The sequence below is a fragment of the Hoplias malabaricus genome, chromosome 15, assembly GCF_029633855.1.
Source record: "Hoplias malabaricus isolate fHopMal1 chromosome 15, fHopMal1.hap1, whole genome shotgun sequence".
Classification (NCBI taxonomy): domain Eukaryota; kingdom Metazoa; phylum Chordata; class Actinopteri; order Characiformes; family Erythrinidae; genus Hoplias; species Hoplias malabaricus.
Genome location: NC_089814.1, coordinates 2702404 through 2723149, shown reverse-complemented (window position 1 = coordinate 2723149; position 20746 = coordinate 2702404). Strand labels below are relative to the sequence as shown.

The 20746-nt window shown below is 45.6% G+C and overlaps 1 protein-coding gene across 1 annotated transcript in view; it reads left to right on the top strand.

Moving 5' to 3' along the window:
• The window catches only part of LOC136668621 (gamma-aminobutyric acid receptor subunit beta-2), an 82247-nt gene that overhangs the window by 39781 nt on the left and 21720 nt on the right, over positions 1 to 20746 (top strand). Inside the window, exon 4 of the mRNA XM_066646250.1 lies at positions 14747 to 14967. Within this exon, the coding sequence (XP_066502347.1) occupies positions 14747 to 14967 (221 nt within the window). The remainder of the gene's footprint in view (positions 1 to 14746; positions 14968 to 20746) is intronic.

Here is a 20746-nt window from a genome sequence, read left to right as displayed (position 1 = left end):
ATCCAGTCTTTAATTTCAGTTAGACATTCTGTTATTTTACGTAGACAAGCAACATCATTGGGTTTGGCTGATATATACAGTTGTGTGTCATCAGCATAACAGTGGAATTGAATCCCATGCTTACGGATTAGTCGACCCAGTGGCAGCATGTAGAGTGTGAACAATACAGGGCCGAGCACTGATCCTTGTGGAACACCATATTTAACTAAAGTATGATTAGAGGATTTATTATTCAGATAAACAAATTGGTAACGATCGGATAAATAAGATCTGAACCAAGAGAGGGCAGATCCTTTTATTCCTACCAGGTTAGTGTTCTCCTCTGAGCGTGTTGAGTCTGATGAACAGAGGTTAGTGTTCTCCTCCGAACGTGTTGAGTCTGATGAACAAAGGTTAGTGTTATCCTCAGAGCGTGTTGAGTCTGATGAACAGAGGTTAGTGTTCTCCTCTGAGCGTGTTGAGTCTGATGAACAGAGGTTAGTGTTCTCCTCCGAACGTGTTGAGTCTGATGAACAAAGGTTAGTGTTATCCTCAGAGCGTGTTGAGTCTGATGAACAGAGGTTAGTGTTCTCCTCCAAGTGTGTTGAGTCTGATGAACAAAGGTTAGTGTTCTCCTCTGAGCGTGTTGAGTCTGATGAACAGAGGTTAGTGTTCTCCTCTGAGCGTGTTGAGTCTGATGAACAGAGGTTAGTGTTCTCCTCCGAGCGTGTTGAGTCTGACGAACAGAGGTTAGTGTTCTCCGCTGAGCGTGTTGAGTCTGATGAACAGAGGTTAGTGTTCTCCTCTGATCGTGTTGAGTCTGATGAACAGAGGTTAGTGTTCTCCTCTGAGCGTGTTGAGTCTGATGAACAGAGGTTAGTGTTCTCCTCTGAGCGTGTTGAGTCTGATGAACAGAGGTTAGTGTTCTCCTCTGAGCGTGTTAAGTCTGATGAACAGAGGTTAGTGTTCTGCTCAGAGCGTGTTAAGTCTGATGAACAGAGGTTAGTGTTCTCCTGCGAGCGTGCTGAGTCTGATGAACAGAGGTTAGTGTTATCCTCAGAGCGTGTTGAGTCTGATGAACAGAGGTTAGTGTTCTCCTCCAAGTGTGTTGAGTCTGATGAACAAAGGTTAGTGTTCTCCTCTGAGCGTGTTGAGTCTGATGAACAGAGGTTAGTGTTCTCCTTCGAGCGTGTTGAGTCTGATGAACAGAGGTTAGTGTTCTCCTCTGAGCGTGTTGAGTCTGATGAACAGAGGTTAGTGTTCTCCTCCGAACGTGTTGAGTCTGATGAACAAAGGTTAGTGTTCTCCTCAGAGCGTGTTGAGTCTGATGAATAGAGGTTAGTGTTCTCCTCCAAGTGTGTTGAGTCTGATGAACAAAGGTTAGTGTTCTCCTCTGAGCATGTTGAGTCTGATGAACAGAGGTTAGTGTTCTCCTATGAGCGTGTTGAGTCTGACGAACAGAGGTTAGTGTTCTCCGCTGAGCGAGTTGAGTCTGATGAACAGAGGGTAGTGTTCTCCTCTGAGCGTGTTGATTCTGATGAACAGAGGTTAGTGTTCTCCTCAGAGCGTGTTGAGTCTGATGAATAGAGGTTAGTGTTCTCCTCCAAGTGTGTTGAGTCTGATGAACAAAGGTTAGTGTTCTCCTCTGAGCATGTTGAGTCTGATGAACAGAGGTTAGTGTTCTCCTATGAGCGTGTTGAGTCTGATGAACAGAGGTTAGTGTTCTCCTCTGAGCGTGTTGAGTCTGATGAACAGAAGTTAGTGTTCTCCTCTGAGCGTGTTGATTCTGATGAACAGAGGTTAGTGTTCTCCTCTGAGCGTGTTTAGTCTGATGAACAGAGGTTAGTGTTCTCCTCTGAGCGTGTTGTGTCTAATGAACAGAGGTTAGTGTTCTGCTCAGAGCGTGTTGAGTCTGATGAACAGAGGTTAGTGTTCTCCTCTGAGCGTGTTGAGTCTGATGAACAGAGGTTAGTGTTCTCCTCTGAGCGTGTTGAGTCTGATGAACAGAGGTTAGTGTTCTCCTCCGAGCGTGTTGAGTCTGATGAGCAGAGGTTAGTGTTCTCCTCAGAGCGTGTTGAGTCTGATGAACAGAGTTTAGTGTTCTCCGAGCGTGTTGAGTCTGATGAACAGAAGTTAGTGTTCTCCTCTGAGCGTGTTGAGTCTGATGAACAGAGGTTAGTGTTCTCCTTCGAGCGTGTTGAGTCTGATGAACAGAGGTTAGTGTTCTCCTCTCAGCGTGTTGAGTCTGATGAACAGAGGTTAGTGTTCTCCTCTGAGCGTGTTGAGTCTGATGAACAGAGGTTAGTGTTCTCCTCCGAGCGTGTTGAGTCTGATGAACAGAGGTTAGTGTTCTCCTCTGAGCGTGTTGAGTCTGATGAACAGAGGTTAGTGTTCTCCTCCGAGCGTGTTGAGTCTGATGAACAGAGGTTAGTGTTCTCCTCCGAGCGTGTTGAGTCTGATGAACAGAGGTTAGTGTTCTCCTCTGAGCGTGTTGAGTCTGATGAACAGAGGTTAGTGTTCTCCTCTGAGCGTGTTGAGTCTGATGAACAGAGGTTAGTGTTCTCCTCCGAGCGTGTTGAGTCTGACGAACAGAGGTTAGTGTTCTCCGCTGAGCGAGTTGAGTCTGATGAACAGAGGGTAGTGTTCTCCTCTGAGCGTGTTGAGTCTGATGAAGAGAGGTTAGTGTTCTCCTCTGAGCGTGTTGTGTCTGATGAACAGAGGTTAGTGTTCTGCTCAGAGCGTGTTAAGTCTGATGAACAGAGGTTAGTGTTCTCCTCCGAACGTGTTGAGTCTGATGAACAAAGGTTAGTGTTCTCCTCAGAGCGTGTTGAGTCTGATGAATAGAGGTTAGTGTTCTCCTCCAAGTGTGTTGAGTCTGATGAACAGAGGTTAGTGTTCTCCTCTGAGCGTGTTGAGTCTGATGAACAGAGGTTAGTGTTCTCCTATGAGCGTGTTGAGTCTGACGAACAGAGGTTAGTGTTCTCCGCTGAGCGAGTTGAGTCTGATGAACAGAGGGTAGTGTTCTCCTCTGAGCGTGTTGATTCTGATGAACAGAGGTTAGTGTTCTCCTCAGAGCGTGTTGAGTCTGATGAATAGAGGTTAGTGTTCTCCTCCAAGTGTGTTGAGTCTGATGAACAAAGGTTAGTGTTCTCCTCTGAGCATGTTGAGTCTGATGAACAGAGGTTAGTGTTCTCCTATGAGCGTGTTGAGTCTGATGAACAGAGGTTAGTGTTCTCCTCTGAGCGTGTTGAGTCTGATGAACAGAAGTTAGTGTTCTCCTCTGAGCGTGTTGATTCTGATGAACAGAGGTTAGTGTTCTCCTCTGAGCGTGTTTAGTCTGATGAACAGAGGTTAGTGTTCTCCTCTGAGCGTGTTGTGTCTAATGAACAGAGGTTAGTGTTCTGCTCAGAGCGTGTTGAGTCTGATGAACAGAGGTTAGTGTTCTCCTCTGAGCGTGTTGAGTCTGATGAACAGAGGTTAGTGTTCTCCTCTGAGCGTGTTGAGTCTGATGAACAGAGGTTAGTGTTCTCCTCCGAGCGTGTTGAGTCTGATGAGCAGAGGTTAGTGTTCTCCTCAGAGCGTGTTGAGTCTGATGAACAGAGTTTAGTGTTCTCCGAGCGTGTTGAGTCTGATGAACAGAAGTTAGTGTTCTCCTCTGAGCGTGTTGAGTCTGATGAACAGAGGTTAGTGTTCTCCTTCGAGCGTGTTGAGTCTGATGAACAGAGGTTAGTGTTCTCCTCTCAGCGTGTTGAGTCTGATGAACAGAGGTTAGTGTTCTCCTCTGAGCGTGTTGAGTCTGATGAACAGAGGTTAGTGTTCTCCTCCGAGCGTGTTGAGTCTGATGAACAGAGGTTAGTGTTCTCCTCTGAGCGTGTTGAGTCTGATGAACAGAGGTTAGTGTTCTCCTCCGAGCGTGTTGAGTCTGATGAACAGAGGTTAGTGTTCTCCTCCGAGCGTGTTGAGTCTGATGAACAGAGGTTAGTGTTCTCCTCTGAGCGTGTTGAGTCTGATGAACAGAGGTTAGTGTTCTCCTCTGAGCGTGTTGAGTCTGATGAACAGAGGTTAGTGTTCTCCTCCGAGCGTGTTGAGTCTGACGAACAGAGGTTAGTGTTCTCCGCTGAGCGAGTTGAGTCTGATGAACAGAGGGTAGTGTTCTCCTCTGAGCATGTTGATTCTGATGAACAGAGGTTAGTGTTCTCCGCTGAGCGAGTTGAGTCTGATGAACAGAGGGTAGTGTTCTCCTCTGAGCGTGTTGAGTCTGATGAAGAGAGGTTAGTGTTCTCCTCTGAGCGTGTTGTGTCTGATGAACAGAGGTTAGTGTTCTGCTCAGAGCGTGTTGAGTCTGATGAACAAAGGTTAGTGTTCTCCTGCGAGCGTGTTGAGTCTGATGAACAGAGGTTAGTGTTCTCCTCCAAGCGTGTTGAGTCTGATGAACAAAGGTTAGTGTTCTCCTCTGAGCGTGTTGAGTCTGATGAACAGAGGTTAGTGTTGTCCTCTGAGCGTGTTGAGTCTGATGAACAGAGGTTAGTGTTCTCCTCCGAGCGCGTTGAGTCTGATGAACAGAGGTTAGTTTTCTCCTCTGAGCGTGTTGAGTCTGATGAACAGAGGTTAGTGTTCTCCTTTGAGCGTGTTGAGTCTGATGAACAGAGGTTAGTGTTATCCTCAGAGCGTGTTGAGTCTGATGAACAGAGGTTAGTGTTCTCCTCTGAGCGTTTTGAGTCTGATGAACAGAGGTTAGTGTTCTCCTCAGAGCGTGTTGAGTCTGATGAACAGAGGTTAGTGTTCTCCTCTGAGCGTGTTGAGTCTGATGAACAGAGGTTAGTGTTCTCCTCCGAGCGTGTTGAGTCTGATGAACAGAGGTTAGTGTTCTCCTCAGAGCGTGTTGAGTCTGATGAACAGAGTTTAGTGTTCTCCGAGCATGTTGAGTCTGATGAACAGAGGTTAGTGTTATCCTCAGAGCGTGTTGAGTCTGATGAACAGAGGTTAGTGTTCTCCTTCGAGCGTGTTGAGTCTGATGAACAGAGGTTAGTGTTCTCCTCTCAGCGTGTTGAGTCTGATGAACAGAGGTTATTGTTCTCCTCTGAGCGTGTTGAGTCTGATGAACAGAGGTTAGTGTTCTCCTCCGAGCGTGTTGAGTCTGATGAACAGAGGTTAGTGTTCTCCTCAGAGCGTGTTGAGTCTGATGAACAGAGTTTAGTGTTCTCCGAGCATGTTGAGTCTGATGAACAGAGGTTAGTGTTCTCCTCTGAGCGTGTTGAGTCTGATGAACAGAGGTAAGTGTTCTCCTTCGAGCGTGTTGAGTCTGATGAACAGAGGTTAGTGTTCTCCTCCGAGCGTGTTGAGTCTGATGAACAGAGGTTAGTGTTCTCCTCTCAGCGTGTTGAGTCTGATGAACAGAGGTTAGTGTTCTCCTCTGAGCGTGTTGAGTCTGATGAACAGAGGTTAGTGTTCTCCTCCGAGCGTGTTGAGTCTGATGAACAGAGGTTAGTGTTCTCCTCCGAGCGTGTTGAGTCTGATGAACAGAGGTTAGTGTTCTGCTCAGAGCGTGTTGAGTCTGATGAACAGAGGTTAGTGTTATCCTCTGAGCGTGTTGAGTCTGATGAACAGAGGTTAGTGTTCTCCTCCGAGCGTGTTGAGTCTGACGAACAGAGGTTAGTGTTCTCCTCCGAGCGTGTTGAGTCTGACGAACAGAGGTTAGTGTTCTCCGCTGAGCGTGTTGAGTCTGATGAACAGAGGTTAGTGTTCTCCTCCGAGAGTGTTGAATCTGATGAACAGAGGTTAGTGTTCTCCTCTGAGCGTGTTGAGTCTGATGAACAGAGGTTCTAGATACTGGATGTAATCATTGATCATTAAAACTTGGGAAGAATGAAGGCTGGTTCATATAAAATTCTCTCCTGCTTCTTTGTCCCGCACATGGAGATCTTTTTGTCTCTGAGTGGACGCTTTGCTCAGCATTTTCCTGAGGACACCAAAGCGTCCACAGATGGGCTGATCTTATCAAATAAATGGCTTTTAGCTTCCAGAAGCGTGGCTCTTCACCATTAGAGCGGGAAAAACACACTAACGTTGGAGTAATATGGAGAGTTGGAGATACCCGAGAGAGGAGCTAGTTTTTATTCCACACACATTCCTTCATTCTTTCGCTTGCTCTGAAGCTCAATGCCGTCCAAGGTGAAGTGCTGTGTTATTCTCTTTGTGCTGGTGGACACTTTGTGGAGTTGATCTCTTCTTTCCTCTTGGCGCTAAGTGGGAATCATCTGAGGCCTGTGCTGAAGAGCTCTCCGCTGAAAATGATATGGCACACAGCTCTGAGAGTACAGGGCGAGCATGCTGTGTAATGCCCTGTAATGGGCTGTAATTTTCGACAATGGTCTGAGATGCTCTGCAACGCTCTGTAATCATATGTGATGCTCTGTAATGGTCTGCAATTGTCAGCAATGTTCTGTAATGGTCTATGTGAAGAGTGTGAGGAGTGTGAGGGTTTAGAGGGGTGTGAAGAGTGTGAGGAGTGTGAGGGTTTAAAGGGGTGTGAAGAGTGTGAGGAGTGTGAGGGTTTAGAGGGGTGTGAGGAGTGTGAGGGTTTAGGGTGGTGTGAAGATTGTGAGGGGTGTGAGGAGTGTGAAGAGTGTGAGGAGTGTGAGGGTTTAGAGGGGTATGAAGAGTGTGAGGAGTTTGAGGGGTTAGAGTGTTGTGAGGGGTTTGAAGAATGTGAGGAGTATGAGGGTTTAGAGGGGTGTGAGGAGTGTGAGGGTTTAAAATGGTGTGAAGGGTGTGAGGATTGTGAGGGTTTAGAGGGGTGTGAGGGGTGTGAAGAGTGTGAGAAGTGTGAGGGTTTAGAGTGGTGTGAAGTGTGTAATGAGTGTGAGGGTTTAAAGTGGTGTGAAGAGTGTGAGGGTTTAGAGGAGTATGAAGAGTGTGAGGAGTTTGAGGGTTTAGAGTGGTGTGAAGTGTGTAATGAGTGTGAGGGTTAAAAGTGGTGTGAAGAGTGTGAGGGTTTAGAGGGGTGTGAAGAGTGTGAGGAGTGTGAGGATTTAGAGGGGTGTGAGGAGGGTTTAGAAGCGTGTGAAGAGTGTGTGGAGTGTGAGGGTGTGAAGAGTGTGAGGAGTGTGAGGGTTTAGAGTGGTGTGAAGAGTGTGATGAGTGTGAAGATTTAGAGTGGTGTGAAGAGGATGAGGAATGTGAGAGTTTAGAGGGGTGTGAAGGGTGTGAAGGATGTGAGGAGTGTGAGGGTTTAGAGTGGTGTGAAGATTGTGAGGAGTGTGAGGGTTTAGAGGGGTGTGAAGAGTGTGAGGAGTGTGAGTGTTTAGAGGGGTGTAAGGAGTGTGAGGGTTTAGCGGGTTGTGAGGAGTGTGAGTGTTTAGAGGGGTGTGAAGAGTGTGAGGAGTGTTAGGGTTTAGAGGGGTGTGAATGCTGTGAAGAGTGTGAGGGTTTAGAGTGGTGTGAAGAGTGTGAGGAGTATGAGGGTTTAGAGGGGTGTGAAGAGTGTGAGGAGTGTGAGTGTTTAGAGGGGTGTAAGGAGTGTGAGGGTTTAGTGGGTTGTGAGGAGTGTGAGGAGTGTGAGTGTTTAGAGGGGTGTGAAGAGTGTGAGGAGTGTTAGGGTTTAGAGGGGTGTGAATGCTGTGAAGAGTGTGAGGACTGTGAGGGTTTAGAGTGGTGTGAAGAGTGTGAGGAGTGTGAGGGGTGTGAAGAGTGTGAGGAGTGTGAGGGTTTAGAGTGATTTGAGGGGTGTGAGGAGTGTGAGTGTTTAGAGTGGTGTGAAGGGTGTGAGGAGAGTGAGGGTTTAGAGGGGTGTGAAGGGTGTGAAGAATGTGAGGAGTGTTAGGGTTTAGAGGGGTGTGAGTGCTGTGAAGAGTGTGAGGAGTGTGAAGGTTTAGAGTGGTGTGAAGAGTGTAAGGAGTGTGAGGGTTTAGAGGGGTGTGAAGTGTGTGAGGAGTGTGAGGGTTTAGAGTGGTGGGAAGAGTGTGAGGATTATGAGGGTTTAGAGGGGTGTGAAGTGTGTGAGGGTTTAGAGTTGTGTGAAGAGTTTGAGGAGTGTGAGGAGTGTGAGGGTTTAGAGTGGTGTGAAGAGTGTAAGGAGTATGAGGGTTTAGAGGGGTGTGAGGGGTGTGAAGAGTGTGAGGGTTTAGAGTGGTGTGAAGTGTGTGATGAGTGTGAGGGTTTATAGTGGTGTGAAGAGTGTGAAGAGTGTGAGGGTGTGAGGGGTGTGAAGAGTGTGAGGACTGTGAGGGTTTAGAAGGGTGTGAAGAGTGTGAGGAGTGTGAGGATTTAGAGGGGTGTGACGAGTGTGAGGAGTGTTAGGGTTTAGAGGGGTGTGAATGCTGTGAAGAGTGTGAGGAGTGTGAGGATTTAGAGGTGTGTGAGGAGTGTGAGGGTTTAGAGGCGTGTGAAAAGTGTGAGGAGTGTGAGGGTGTGAAGAGTGTGAAGAGTGTGAGGGGTGTGAAGAGTGTGAGGACTGTGAGAGTTTAGAGTGGTGTGAAGAGTGTGATGAGTGTGAAGGTTTAGAGTGGTGTGAAGAGTGTGAGGAGTGTGAGGGTTTAGAGGGGTGTGAAGGGTGTGAAGAGTGTGAGGAGTGTTAGGGTTTAGAGGGGTGTGAAGGGTGTGAAGATTGTGAGGAGTGTTAGGGTTTAGAGGGGTGTGAATGCTGTGAAGAGTGTGAGGAGTGTGAGGGTTTAGAGTGGTGTGAAGTGTGTGATGAGTTTGAGGGTTTATAGTGGTGTGCAGAGTGTGAGGATTTAGAGGGGTGTGAGGAGTGTGAGGGTTTAGAGGCGTGTGAAGAGTGTGAGGAGTGTGAGGGTGTGAAGAGTGTGAAGAGTGTGAGGGTGTGAGGGGTGTGAAGAGTGTGAGGACTGTGAGGGTTTAGAGTGGTGTGAAGAGTGTGATGAGTGTGAAGGTTTAGAGTGGTGTGAATGCTGTGAAGAGTGTGAGGGTTTAGAGTGGTGTGAAGAGTGTGAGGAGTATGAGGGTTTAGAGGGGTGTGAATGCTGTGAAGAGTGTGAGGGTTTAGAGTGGTGTGAAGAGTGTGAGGAGTATGAGAGTTTAGAGGGGTGTGAATGCTGTGAAGAGTGTGAGGGTTTAGAGTGGTGTGAAGAGTGTGAGGAGTATGAGGGTTTAGAGGGGTGTGAAGAGTGTGAGGAGTGTGAGTGTTTAGAGGGGTGTGAAGAGTGTGAGGAGTGTTAGGGTTTAGAGGGGTGTGAATGCTGTGAAGAGTGTGAGGACTGTGAGGGTTTAGAGTGGTGTGAAGAGTGTGAGGAGTGTGAGGGGTGTGAAGAGTGTGAGGAGTGTGAGGGTTTAGAGTGATGTGAGGGGTGTGAGGAGTGTGAGTGTTTAGAATGGTGTGAAGGGTGTGAGGAGAGTGAGGGTTTAGAGGGGTGTGAAGAGTGTGAAGAATGTGAGGAGTGTTAGGGTTTAGAGGGGTGTGAGTGCTGTGAAGAGTGTGAGTGTGAAGGTTTAGAGTGGTGTGAAGAGTGTAAAGAGTGTGAGGGTTTAGAGGGGTGTGAAGTGTGTGAGGAGTGTGAGGGTTTAGAGTGGTGGGAAGAGTGTGAGGATTATGAGGGTTTAGTGGGGTGTGAAGTGTGTGAGGAGTGTGAGGGTTTAGAGGGGTGTGAAGAGTGTGAGGAGTGTGAGGGTTTAGAGGGGTGTGAAGAGTGTGAGGGTTTAGAGTTGTGTGAAGAGTTTGAGGAGTGTGAGGAGTGTGATGGTTTAGAGTGGTGTGAAGAGTGTAAGGAGTATGAGGGTTTAGAGGGGTGTGAGGGGTGTGAAGAGTGTGAGGGTTTAGAGTGGTGTGAAGTGTGTGATGAGTGTGAGGGTTTATAGTGGTGTGAAGAGTGTGAAGAGTGTGAGGGTGTGAGGGGTGTGAAGAGTGTGAGGACTGTGATGGTTTAGAAGGGTGTGAAGAGTGTGAGGATTTAGAGGGGTGTGACGAGTGTGAGGAGTGTTAGGGTTTAGAGGGGTGTGAATACTGTGAAGAGTGTGAGGAGTGTGAGGATTTTGAGGGGTGTGAGGAGTGTGAGGGTTTAGAGTCGTGTGAAAAGTGTGAGGAGTGTGAGGGTGTGAAGAGTGTGAAGAGTGTGAGGGGTGTGAAGAGTGTGAGGACTGTGAGGGTTTAGAGTGGTGTGAAGAGTCTGATGAGTGTGACGGTTTAGAGTGGTGTGAAGAGTGTGAGGAGTGTGAGGGTTTAGAGGGGTGTGAATGCTGTGAAGAGTGTGAGGAGTGTGAGGGTTTAGAGTGGTGTGAAGTGTGTGATGAGTTTGAGGGTTTATAGTGGTGTGCAGAGTGTGAGGATTTAGAGGGGTGTGAGGAGTGTGAGGGTTTAGAGGCGTGTGAAGAGTGTGAGGAGTGTGAGGGTGTGAAGAGTGTGAGGGTGTGAGGGGTGTGAAGAGTGTGAGGACTGTGAGGGTTTAGAGTGGTGTGAAGAGTGTGATGAGTGTGAAGGTTTAGAGTGGTGTGAAGAGTGTGAGGAGTGTGAGGGTTTAGAGGGGTGTGAATACTGTGAGGAGTGTGAGGAGTGTGAGGGTTTAGAGTGGTGTGACGATTGTGAGGAGTGTGAGGGTGTGAGGGGTGTGAAAATTGTGAGGAGTGTGAAGAGTATGAGGGTTTAGAGTGGTGTGAGGAGTGTGAGGGTTTAGAGTGGTGTGAAAGGTGTGAGGAGTGTGAGGGTTTAGAGGGGTGTGAAGAGTGTGAGGAGTGTTAGGGTTTAGAGGGGTGTGAAGTGTGTGAGGAGTGTGAGGGTTTAGAGTGGTGTGAAGAGTGTGAGGAGTGTGAGGGTTTAGAGGGGTGTGAAGAGTGTGAGGGGTGTGAGGGTTTAGAGGGGTGTGAAGTGTGTGAGTAGTGTGAGGGTTTAAAGGGGTGTGAAGAGTGTGAGGGTTTAGAGGGGTATGAAGAGTGTGAGGAGTGTGAGGGTTTAGAGGGTTTGAAGAGTGTGAAGAGTGTAAGGGTTTAGAGTTGTGTAAAGAGTGTGAGGAGTGCGAGGGTGTGAGGGGTGTGAAGAGTTTGAAGAGTGTGAGGAGTGTGATGGTTTAGAGTGGTGTGAAGAATGTGAGGTGTGTGAGGGTTTAGAGGGGTGTGAGGGGTGTGAAGAGTGTGAGGGTTTAGAGGGTTGTGAAGAATGTGAGGAGTGTGAGGGTTTAGAGTGGTGTGAAGAGTGTGAGTAGTGTGAGAGTTTAAAGGGGTGTGAAGAGTGAGGGTTTAGAGGGGTGTGAAGAGTGTGAGGGTTTAGAGTGGTTTGAAGAGTGTGAGTAGTGTGAGGGTTTAAAGGGGTGTGAAGAGTGTGAGGGTTTAGAGGAGTATGATGAGTGTGAGGAGTGTGAGGGTTTAGAGTGGTGTGAAGAGTGTGAGTAGTGTGAGGGTTTAAAGGGGTGTGAAGAGTGTGAGGAGTGTGAGGGTTTAGAGGGATGTGAAGAGTGTGAGGAGTGTGATAGTTTAGAGTAGTGTGAAGAGTGTGAGGCGTGTGAGGGTTTAGAGGGGTGTGAGGGGTGTGAAGAGTGTGAGGAGTGTAAGGGTTTTGAGGGATGTGGAGAGTGAGGAGTGTGAGGGTTTAGAGTGGTGTGAAGAGTGTGAGGAGTGTGAGGGTTCAGAGTGGTGTGAAGGGTGTGAAGATTGCGAGGAGTTTTAGGGTTTAGAGGGGTGTGAATGCTGTGAAGAGTGTGAGGAGTGTGAGGGTTTAGAGTGGTGTGAAGTGTGTGATGAGTGTGAGGGTTTATAGTGGTGTGCAGAGTGTGAGGATTTAGAGGGGTGTGAGGAGTGTGAGGGTTTAGAGGCGTGTGAAGACTGTGAGGAGTGTGTGGGTGTGAAGAGTGTGAAGTGTGTGAGGGGTGTGAAGAGTGTGAGGAGTGTGAGGGTTTAGAGTGGTGTGAGGAGTGTGAGGGTTTAGAGGGGTGTGAAGGGTGTGAAGAGTGTGAGGAGTGTTAGGGTTTAGAGGGGTGTGAATGCTGTGAAGAGTGTGAGGAGTGTAAGGGTTTAGAGGGGTCTGACGAGTGTGAGGGTTTAGAGGGGTGTGAGGGGTGTGAAGAGTGTGAGGAGTGTTAGGGTTTAGAGGGGTGTGAGGGGTGTGAAGAGTGTGAGGAGTGTAAGGGTTTAGAGGGGTGTGAGGGGTGTGAAGAGTGTGAGGAGTGTAAGGGTTTAGAGGGGTCTGACGAGTGTGAGGGTTTAGAGGGGTGTGAGGGGTGTGAAGAGTGTGAGGAGTGTTAGGGTTTAGAGGGGTGTGAGGGGTGTGAAGAGTGTGAGGAGTGTAAGGGTTTAGATGGGTCTGACGAGTGTGAGGGTTTAGAGGGGTGTGAGGGGTATGAAGAGTGTGAGGGTTTAGAGGGGTGTGAGGGGTGTGAAGAGTGTGAGGAGTGTAAGGGTTTTGGGGGATGTGGAGAGTGTGAGGGTTTAGAGGGGTGTGATGAGTGTGAGGGTTTAGAGTGGTGTGAAGAGTGTGAGTAGTGTGAGGGTTCAGAGTGGTGTGAAGGGTGTGAGAACTGTGAGGGTTTAGAGGGGTGTGACGGGTGTGAGGGTTTAGAGGGGTGTGAGGGGTGTGAAGAGTGTGAGGAGTGTAAGGGTTTTGAGGGATGTGGAGAGTGTGAGGAGTGTGAGGGTTTAGAGGGGTGTGATGAGTGTGAGGGTTTAGAGTGGTGTGAAGAGTGTGAGGGTTTAGAGGGGTGTGAGGGTTGTGAGAGTTTAGAGGGGTGTGAGAGTTTAGAGGGGTATGAAGAATGATGGTTTAGAGGGGTGTAAAGAGGATGAGAAGGTAGAAGGTTGTGAAGAGTCTGAGGAGTGTGAGAAGGTAGAGGGGTGTGAGGAAGACTGAGTCTGACTCTGCTAAATTTTGGAGAGTGTAGAGAGTGATGGACCACAGACTGTTCTTTACGAAACCCTCCCGAGGTTTGGACGTGTCCCATATGGCAATGTTTTAATCCACACTCAGCCCTTGGCTCGGCTGCAGCCCACTGAACCCACTCTGAACACAGTGGAGCTCTGTTCTGCTCCTGGGAACGTCAGCTTTTTTGAGGAGGATGTTTTTGGTTTGTTGATTAGAGCCGTGTCTTCTAAAGCGGTGTCATCAAAACCTCACTTTGAAAAGCTGAGCCTCAGGGCGTTCAGAAATAAGGGGCTCAGGGTGTTCTCTGTCCATAACTGTTCATCTGTTCCACACACCAGAGGAACTCCATCACTCCAGAGAACACAGTTCACTGTTTCACACACCAGAGGAACCCCATCACTCCAGAGAACACAGTTCCACTGTTCCACACACCAGAGGAACTCCATCACTCCAGAGAACACAGTTCCACTGTTCCACAGCCCCAGTCCTGGGGACTTTATTCATTCCATTCTCCCTCCATTCCCTCCACATATACACCTAGTTGTTTTCTTGTTTGTTTTTTTTTTGCCTGGAGCTCGCTCCACGGTGTGATGCTCATTAGCACCCAAGTTTTGACAGCCACCTCCACCGAGGAGAGGCAGGAACACAGGAACGCTGTTATTTCTGTGGCTTTATGCAGCCCCCCACCTTCACCAGCCCGGACTCAGATTGGACACTGTGTTTATGGGTCACATGTTGAGTTTACTGTGGAGACAAATTGGCAACAAGCTTCTCAGGAAGAAATCGCTGATATAGCCCAGTGTGAACGGCGGGGTCTGGACACGCTCAGAAATTAAACAATCATTCTGAATAAAAGCTTCTACCTCTTTTTGACTTTTAACTAATTATTCCCATGATTCATGTGTTCATAAATTTTCATGTTTGTTTACTGAGAGAGCATTGATGGAATGATGCTGTGAAGCGCTGCTGTCATATTCCTAAACCCCATGTATATGTGTGTTTCACTTTTCCTATAGGATCAGTGTTAGAATACTATTGTCTTTTGATGTGGTGCTTTGGTATTTTTTCATGGTGGTTGCTAGCATGTTGCTTGGAAGTCACTACAGCATCTTAGTTAGTATCAGTAATAATTCTTATTTATTTAATAGTGAACACATTATTGTAGGTCAGATATCTTAATCAAGGTAGTGTTCAATTATTATTTTTTAAAGGTTGTAAAGGCTTTGATAGGTTGGTGAATATTGATTGGTGGTTGCAAGGGTATCCCAGGTGGTTGCTAGGATGTTGTGTTGTGTTTGCCAGGGTATCCCAGGTGGTTGCTAGGATGTTGTGTTGTGGTTGCTAGGATGTTGCGATATGGTTACTGAGGTATAACAGGTGGTTGCTAGGGTGTTGCGATATGTTTATTGGGGTATAACAGGGGGTTGCTAGGATTTTGCGATGTGGTGGCTAGGGTATCCCAGGTGGTTGCTAGGATGTTGCGATATGTTTACTGGGGTATAACAAGGGGTTGCTAGGATGTTTCGATGTGGTGGCTAGGGTATCCCAGGTGGTTGCTAGGATGTTGCGATGTGGTGGCTAGGGTATCTCAGGTGGTTGCTAGGATGTTGCGATGTGGTGGCTAGGGTATCCCAGGTGGTTGCAAGGATGTTGGGATATGGTTACAGGGGTATAACAGGGGGTTGCTAGGATGTTGTGATGTGGTTGCTGGGGTATCCCAGGTGGTTGCAAGGATGTTGCGACCTGGTGGCTAGGGTATCCCAGGTGGTTGCAAGGATGTTGCGATATGGTTATTGGGGTATAACAAGGGGTTGCTAGGATGTTGTGATGTGGTTGCTGGCATATCCCAGGTGATGCTGAAGGTGTATTTCTGTTTGTGTTTCAAGATCATACAAGACATTGATGGTGTATGTCTGTGTTTGTTTTCAGAATTATATATTGATGGTGTGCTCCATGTTTGTTTTTCAGGACTATACACTGACGATGTATTTCCAGCAGGCCTGGAGGGATAAACGTTTATCCTACTCTGAGATTCCTCTGAATTTAACCCTGGATAACAGAGTCGCTGATCAGCTCTGGGTTCCGGACACATACTTCCTAAATGACAAGAAATCCTTTGTTCATGGCGTAACAGTGAAGAACAGAATGATCCGACTTCATCCGGATGGCACAGTGTTGTACGGACTCAGGTACACGTTTAAACATAACATTTTACTTAAAATCTGTTGTTGCTTGTTATGGATACAAAACCCCCATAGATCCTTTAGTGGATGCCAGAGGTGACCGCAGCATTTGAATGGAAGAAACAGGATTTTTGATTTTAGCTTGCTCAGGGAACTCAGAGGTGTACTGGCAGGCCAAAAAGATGTGTGTTTGTCAGTTGTAGAAGTTTAACCGAGCAGGCTTGACTCAGTCAGGGCTGTGCCTTGTCTCCACTACTGTTCCCGATATTCATGGACAGGGTGTCAAAGAGTAGTCTGGGACAGGAGGTCTTCTATCAGGAGCTCCAAAGCTGTCATCTCTGCTATTTGCAGATGATGTCGTCCTGTGGTTGCTATGTAGTGACTATGTGTTTGTTGTGGCATACCAGGTTGTTACTTCGTTGCTAGAGTATTTACAGTGGTCTATGACGTGCTGCTTGGTGCCTCTGAGTAGTTGCTAACTTGCTACCCTGAAATCTATGGTGGTTGCTGGGAAGTTGGTGAGTATGGTACACCCATAAATGCTTGGGGGTTGCTAACCATTTGTTTCCCTATGTGGTGGCTAAAATTTTGGCACGTTGTTTCTAAGAGTGTTTAAGTGTTTGCTGTGGTAAACATGGTGGTGGCTATGGTGTTGCTAGGAGGTTGCTAGGGTGTAGTTATGTTATGATAGTTTCCCAGGTGGTTACTAGGATTTTCAGGTCAGTATGGTGTTCCATTTGGTTGCTAGATGTTTACTTTTGCATTCCATCTTTTATTTTTGGCTTTGTTCTTCGCCTTTCTCTCTCATATTTCTCTCTTTCTGATTTCTCTCTTCGTGTTCTCTTTTCCTATTTGATCTCCCTCTCTGTTGATTCATTCTCTTTTTTGGCCTGTTTGCTCTCTCTCTCTCTCTCTCTCTCTCTCTCTCTCTCTTAGACTGTAAGCCACATGTTAGTGCTCTTTTGATTGATGGCAGTTGTGTGGATGATGTTATGTAAGAGTTAATATCCGCTCTTTTTTCACCGTGTTGTTTTTTTAATTGCTCCAGCCGAAAGCGCTGTCATCTCCAAGGTTCTGGAGCGCTCAGTGATTAGCGTGTAGCACTAACCTCGTACCTCCGTGGAGAGAAAGAGAGCACAGAGGATGGTTGAACACCAAATAGATTCATTACAAAACATTAGAGCATCTGAAATCCAGAGGATATCTGTAATATTCTTCCCTCTGAGAGCACTGTGAGGATATTCTGAGATTTTTAAACATATTTCTGAGACAGTTTTATTTGTAGTCAGTGCTTATATTTGGAGAGATATGGTCTTAAATATATCTGCCCGAGGAATAAGATTTCTCTCCAGATTAAATCACTTACCCCCAGTGAAAACATCTTCAAGTGGAATTTACTTGATTATAATGTATTCACTTTGATCTGATGAGATCAGTTATAAACATGATAAAAGTATCTCAAGCTAAATATCAACTCATGAGGAAAATACTGAACTGAAGTGAGGAAGAGCAAAAAAGAGACAGAATTAAAGCAAGAAAGAAAGAGAAATTCCAATTAATACCAGTAAAGCTATATGAACTTAAATGTGAGAAAGAGAGAAGAAGAGATAGTTTTATAAGCAGGGTGATAAAGAGAGTGAGAGAGAGAGAGTGAGAGGGCGTCAGATCATTAGAGAGAAAGAGAAGTCTTTGTTATTTGTTTCTCCTAAGTGTGGCACGAGATGACAATAGGAAAGAAAGAGAGAGATAAAAGTTTTCCATGTATAGAGTGATGATGAGATTAAGATGAGAATCTCTCTTTCTCTCCCACTCTCTCTCTCTGTCTCTGCTATGAAACATTATATTGATATGACTCTGACTGTTGTTTGTACTCGTGGACCCTACTCGTGTTCCAGGAGACACTCCATTTCAGAAGAAATTTTGGAGGAGAAGTGTCTAGAGGCTTAGTTTCTAGTCTCTACTCATCTGTGAAAAATTTACACTCAGAGTCGGAAGATTTCTGTGAGAATCTGATTGAGTTCAGCCTCATAATCAGTGAGGGTCAGGGGCTGGTGTTGGGGATTAGTTCTGGATCACACTCACCACTACAACTCTGTTGGCCCAGATACGTTAAATTCACTTATAAAAAAAAACTGAGTACAGCTGTTGCCTTAAAAAAGTTAAGTAATGTGAGTTAGCGCAACTTAAAACAGCATGTAATTATGCCTTAAATGTAAGTTGATTGAACTTTGACATTATAATATTTGCTATGCCCAGTAATTCCACTCAGTATCTTAAGTTCAAAGAAATAAAATATTGATTTATACTTATAATTTTCTTTTCGATTTCATTTATTTTAAGGATAATATATCTGCACCATAACTAGACTTGAACCCTTCATTGAACCCTTAAAAGGGCACAGGGATAAAAAAGAAAGGGAAGGAGCAGTAATATGTACTTGATGTGTAGTGATATTCAGGGGCACCACATACCCAAAGACCCCTTCTTAGAGACAGTGCAACCCTGCACAACAAAACATAAGGTAGGCGTCAGTGTTTTGCTGAAATAAGCCCATGACAACTCCGGAAGGCTCAACAGTGAAGTCAGGCATCTCAGACCCACCCCCCTCTAAGCTTGCTTTACAGCCCTACCATCCTTCAACAACTGTAACAATCCACACTGGCCTCCCTGGTGACTAAGGCTGTACCGAGACCCACTGGACTCACCTGTGTTGTCCTCCTCGTACCTATAACATTGTGCTCTCCACAATCACCACTAATTAGCTGTTTCTGATAACTCCTTACAAACAGTTACCTGCACAAACAGGGATGTAGGAGACTTGGCTACAAATCCCCTAACACTTATTTTTACTGGTCTGCCTGCCACATTTCCACATGTACCTGTGTTCCCTTACCTCAGTGTAGTTAACGCAATGCACTCTGTGACCTGCAGTTTTGTACCTACATCTACACCTATATCTATAACATTACAGTGAACTCATCCCAAAGGAACTGGATGGAGTTCCATCACTCCAGAGAAAACTCGAGGGCTGGGGGTCCGAGGGGCTTTGTATCCCTCCAGCTAACACTTGGCATTGGATTTTAGCTTCTGTGCCACAATAAATGAATCTCTGAGTGATTTTATTTGCTTTATCTGTTATACTCCACTTTGCCTGATTGCATGAATATTCATGAGAGCGTCTCCTAATTAAGCAGTGATATGTATAGCTAATTATGTGCTAATTCTCTGTGCTAGATGGAGCTGAAAGAATCTGAGATCAAGAGGCTCAGGAATCAGACCCAGATCATTCAATTACAACAATATCCAATCAGGAACGAGAGAAATGTCTCCTTTGTGTTCCATTATTTTTGGTTCTGTTTTATTGCACTGGTTTAACAAGGGGTTTCAGTCCAAAGCAGATGGGAAAACAATCTGGTTTAAATCAAAACAGTAAATCTGTGTACATCATGATTTGAATTATTTTCTAAAGGATCACAATCCTTCCTCAGGTACTGGATGGAGCTTTGTCACTCCAGAGAATGCAGTTCCACTGCTTCACACACCAGTGCTATGAGGCTTTAAACATCTGACACTTAGTGTAGTAAGACTGGGCATGGTGAGCTTAGGCTCATGTGCAGCTGCTCTGGAGCATTCAATTTCATTCCATGAATTCCTTCCTTTCATATTCTACTGTAAATGCAGGATGTTTGTGGACTATGATCTGAGGTTGATTGTGGACTAATATCTCTGACTTTAGTGTTTACTGAGGTTGACTGTGGACTAATATCTCTGACTGTAGTGTTTACTGAGGTTGACTGTGGGCTAATATCTCTGACTGTAGTATTTACTGAGGTTGACCATGGACGAATAACTCTGACTTTAGTGTTTACTGAGGTTGACTGTGGACTAATATCTCTGACTGTAGTGTTTACTGAGGTTGATTGTGGACTAATATCTCTGACTGTAGTGTTTACTGAGGTTGACATTGCACTAATATCTCTGACTGTAGTGTTTACTGAGATTGATTGTGGACTAACATCTCTGACTGTAGTGTTTACTGGGGTTGATTGTGGACTAATATCTGTGAATGTAGTGTTTACTGAGGTTGACTGTGGACTAATATCTCTGACTGTAGTGTTAACTGAGGTTGATTGTGGACTAATATCTGTGAATGTAGTGTTTACTGAGGTTCACTGTGGACTAATATCTCTGACTTTAGTGTTTACTGAGGTTGACTGTGGACTAATATCTCTGACTGTAGTGTTTACTGAGGTTGATATTGCACTAATATCTCTGACTGTAGTGTTTACTGAAGTTGATTGTGGACTAATATCTCTGACTGTAGTGTTTGCTGAGGTTGATTGTGGACTAATATCTGTGAATGTAGTGTTTACTGAGGTTGATTGTGGACTAATATCTCTGACTGTAGTGTTTACTGAGGTTGATTGAGGACTAATATCTGTGAATGTAGTGTTTACTTACTGAGGTTGACTGTGGACTAATAACTGTGACTGTAGTGTTTACTGAGGTTGATTGTGGACTAATATCTGTGAATGTAGTGTTTACTGAGGTTGACTGTGGACTAATATCTCTGACTGTAGTGTTTACTGAGGTTGACATTGCACTAATATCTCTGACTGTAGTGTTTACTGAGGTTGACATTGCACTAATATCTCTGACTGTAGTGTTTACTGAGGTTGATTGTGGACTAATATCTCTGACTGTAGTGTTTACCGAGGTTGACTGTGGACTAATAACTCTGACTGTAGTGTTTACTGAGGTTGATTGTGGACTAATATCTCTGACTGTAGTGTTTACTGAGGTTGACTGTGGACTAATATCTCTGACTGTAGTGTTTACTGAGGTTGACATTGCACTAATATCTCTGACTGTAGTGTTTACTGAGGTTGATTGTGGACTAATATCTGTGAATGTAGTGTTTACTGAGGTTCACTGTGGACTAATATCTCTGACTTTAGTGTTTACTGAGGTTGACTGTGGACTAATATCTCTGACTGTAGTGTTTACTGAGGTTGACATTGCACTAATATCTCTGACTGTAGTGTTTACTGAAGTTGATTGTGGACTAATATCTCTGACTAGTGTTTGCTGAGGTTGATTGTGGACTAATATCTGTGAATGTAGTGTTTACTGAGGTTGATTGTGGACTAATATCTCTGACTGTAGTGTTTACTGAGGTTGATTGTGGACTAATATCTGTGAATGTAGTGTTTACTTACTGAGGTTGACTGTGGACTAATATCTCTGACTGTAGTGTTTACTGAGGTTGATTGTGGACTAATATCTGTGAATGTAGTGTTTACTGAGGTTGACTGTGGACTAATATCTCTGACTGTAGTGTTTACTGAGGTTGACATTGCACTAATATCTCTGACTGTAGTGTTTACTGAGGTTGATTGTGGACTAACATCTCTGACTGTAGTGTTTACTGGGGTTGATTGTGGACTAATATCTGTGAATGTAGTGTTTACTGAGGTTGACTGTGGACTAATATCTCTGACTGTAGTGTTTACTGAGGTTGATTGTGGACTAATATCTGTGAATGTAGTGTTTACTGAGGTTCACTGTGGACTAATATCTGTGAATGTAGTGTTTACTGAGGTTGACTGTGGACTAATATCTCTGACTGTAGTGTTTACTGAGGTTGACATTGCACTAATATCTCTGACTGTAGTGTTTACTGAAGTTGATTGTGGACTAATATCTCTGACTGTAGTGTTTGCTGAGGTTGATTGTGGACTAATATCTGTGAATGTAGTGTTTACTGAGGTTGATTGTGGACTAA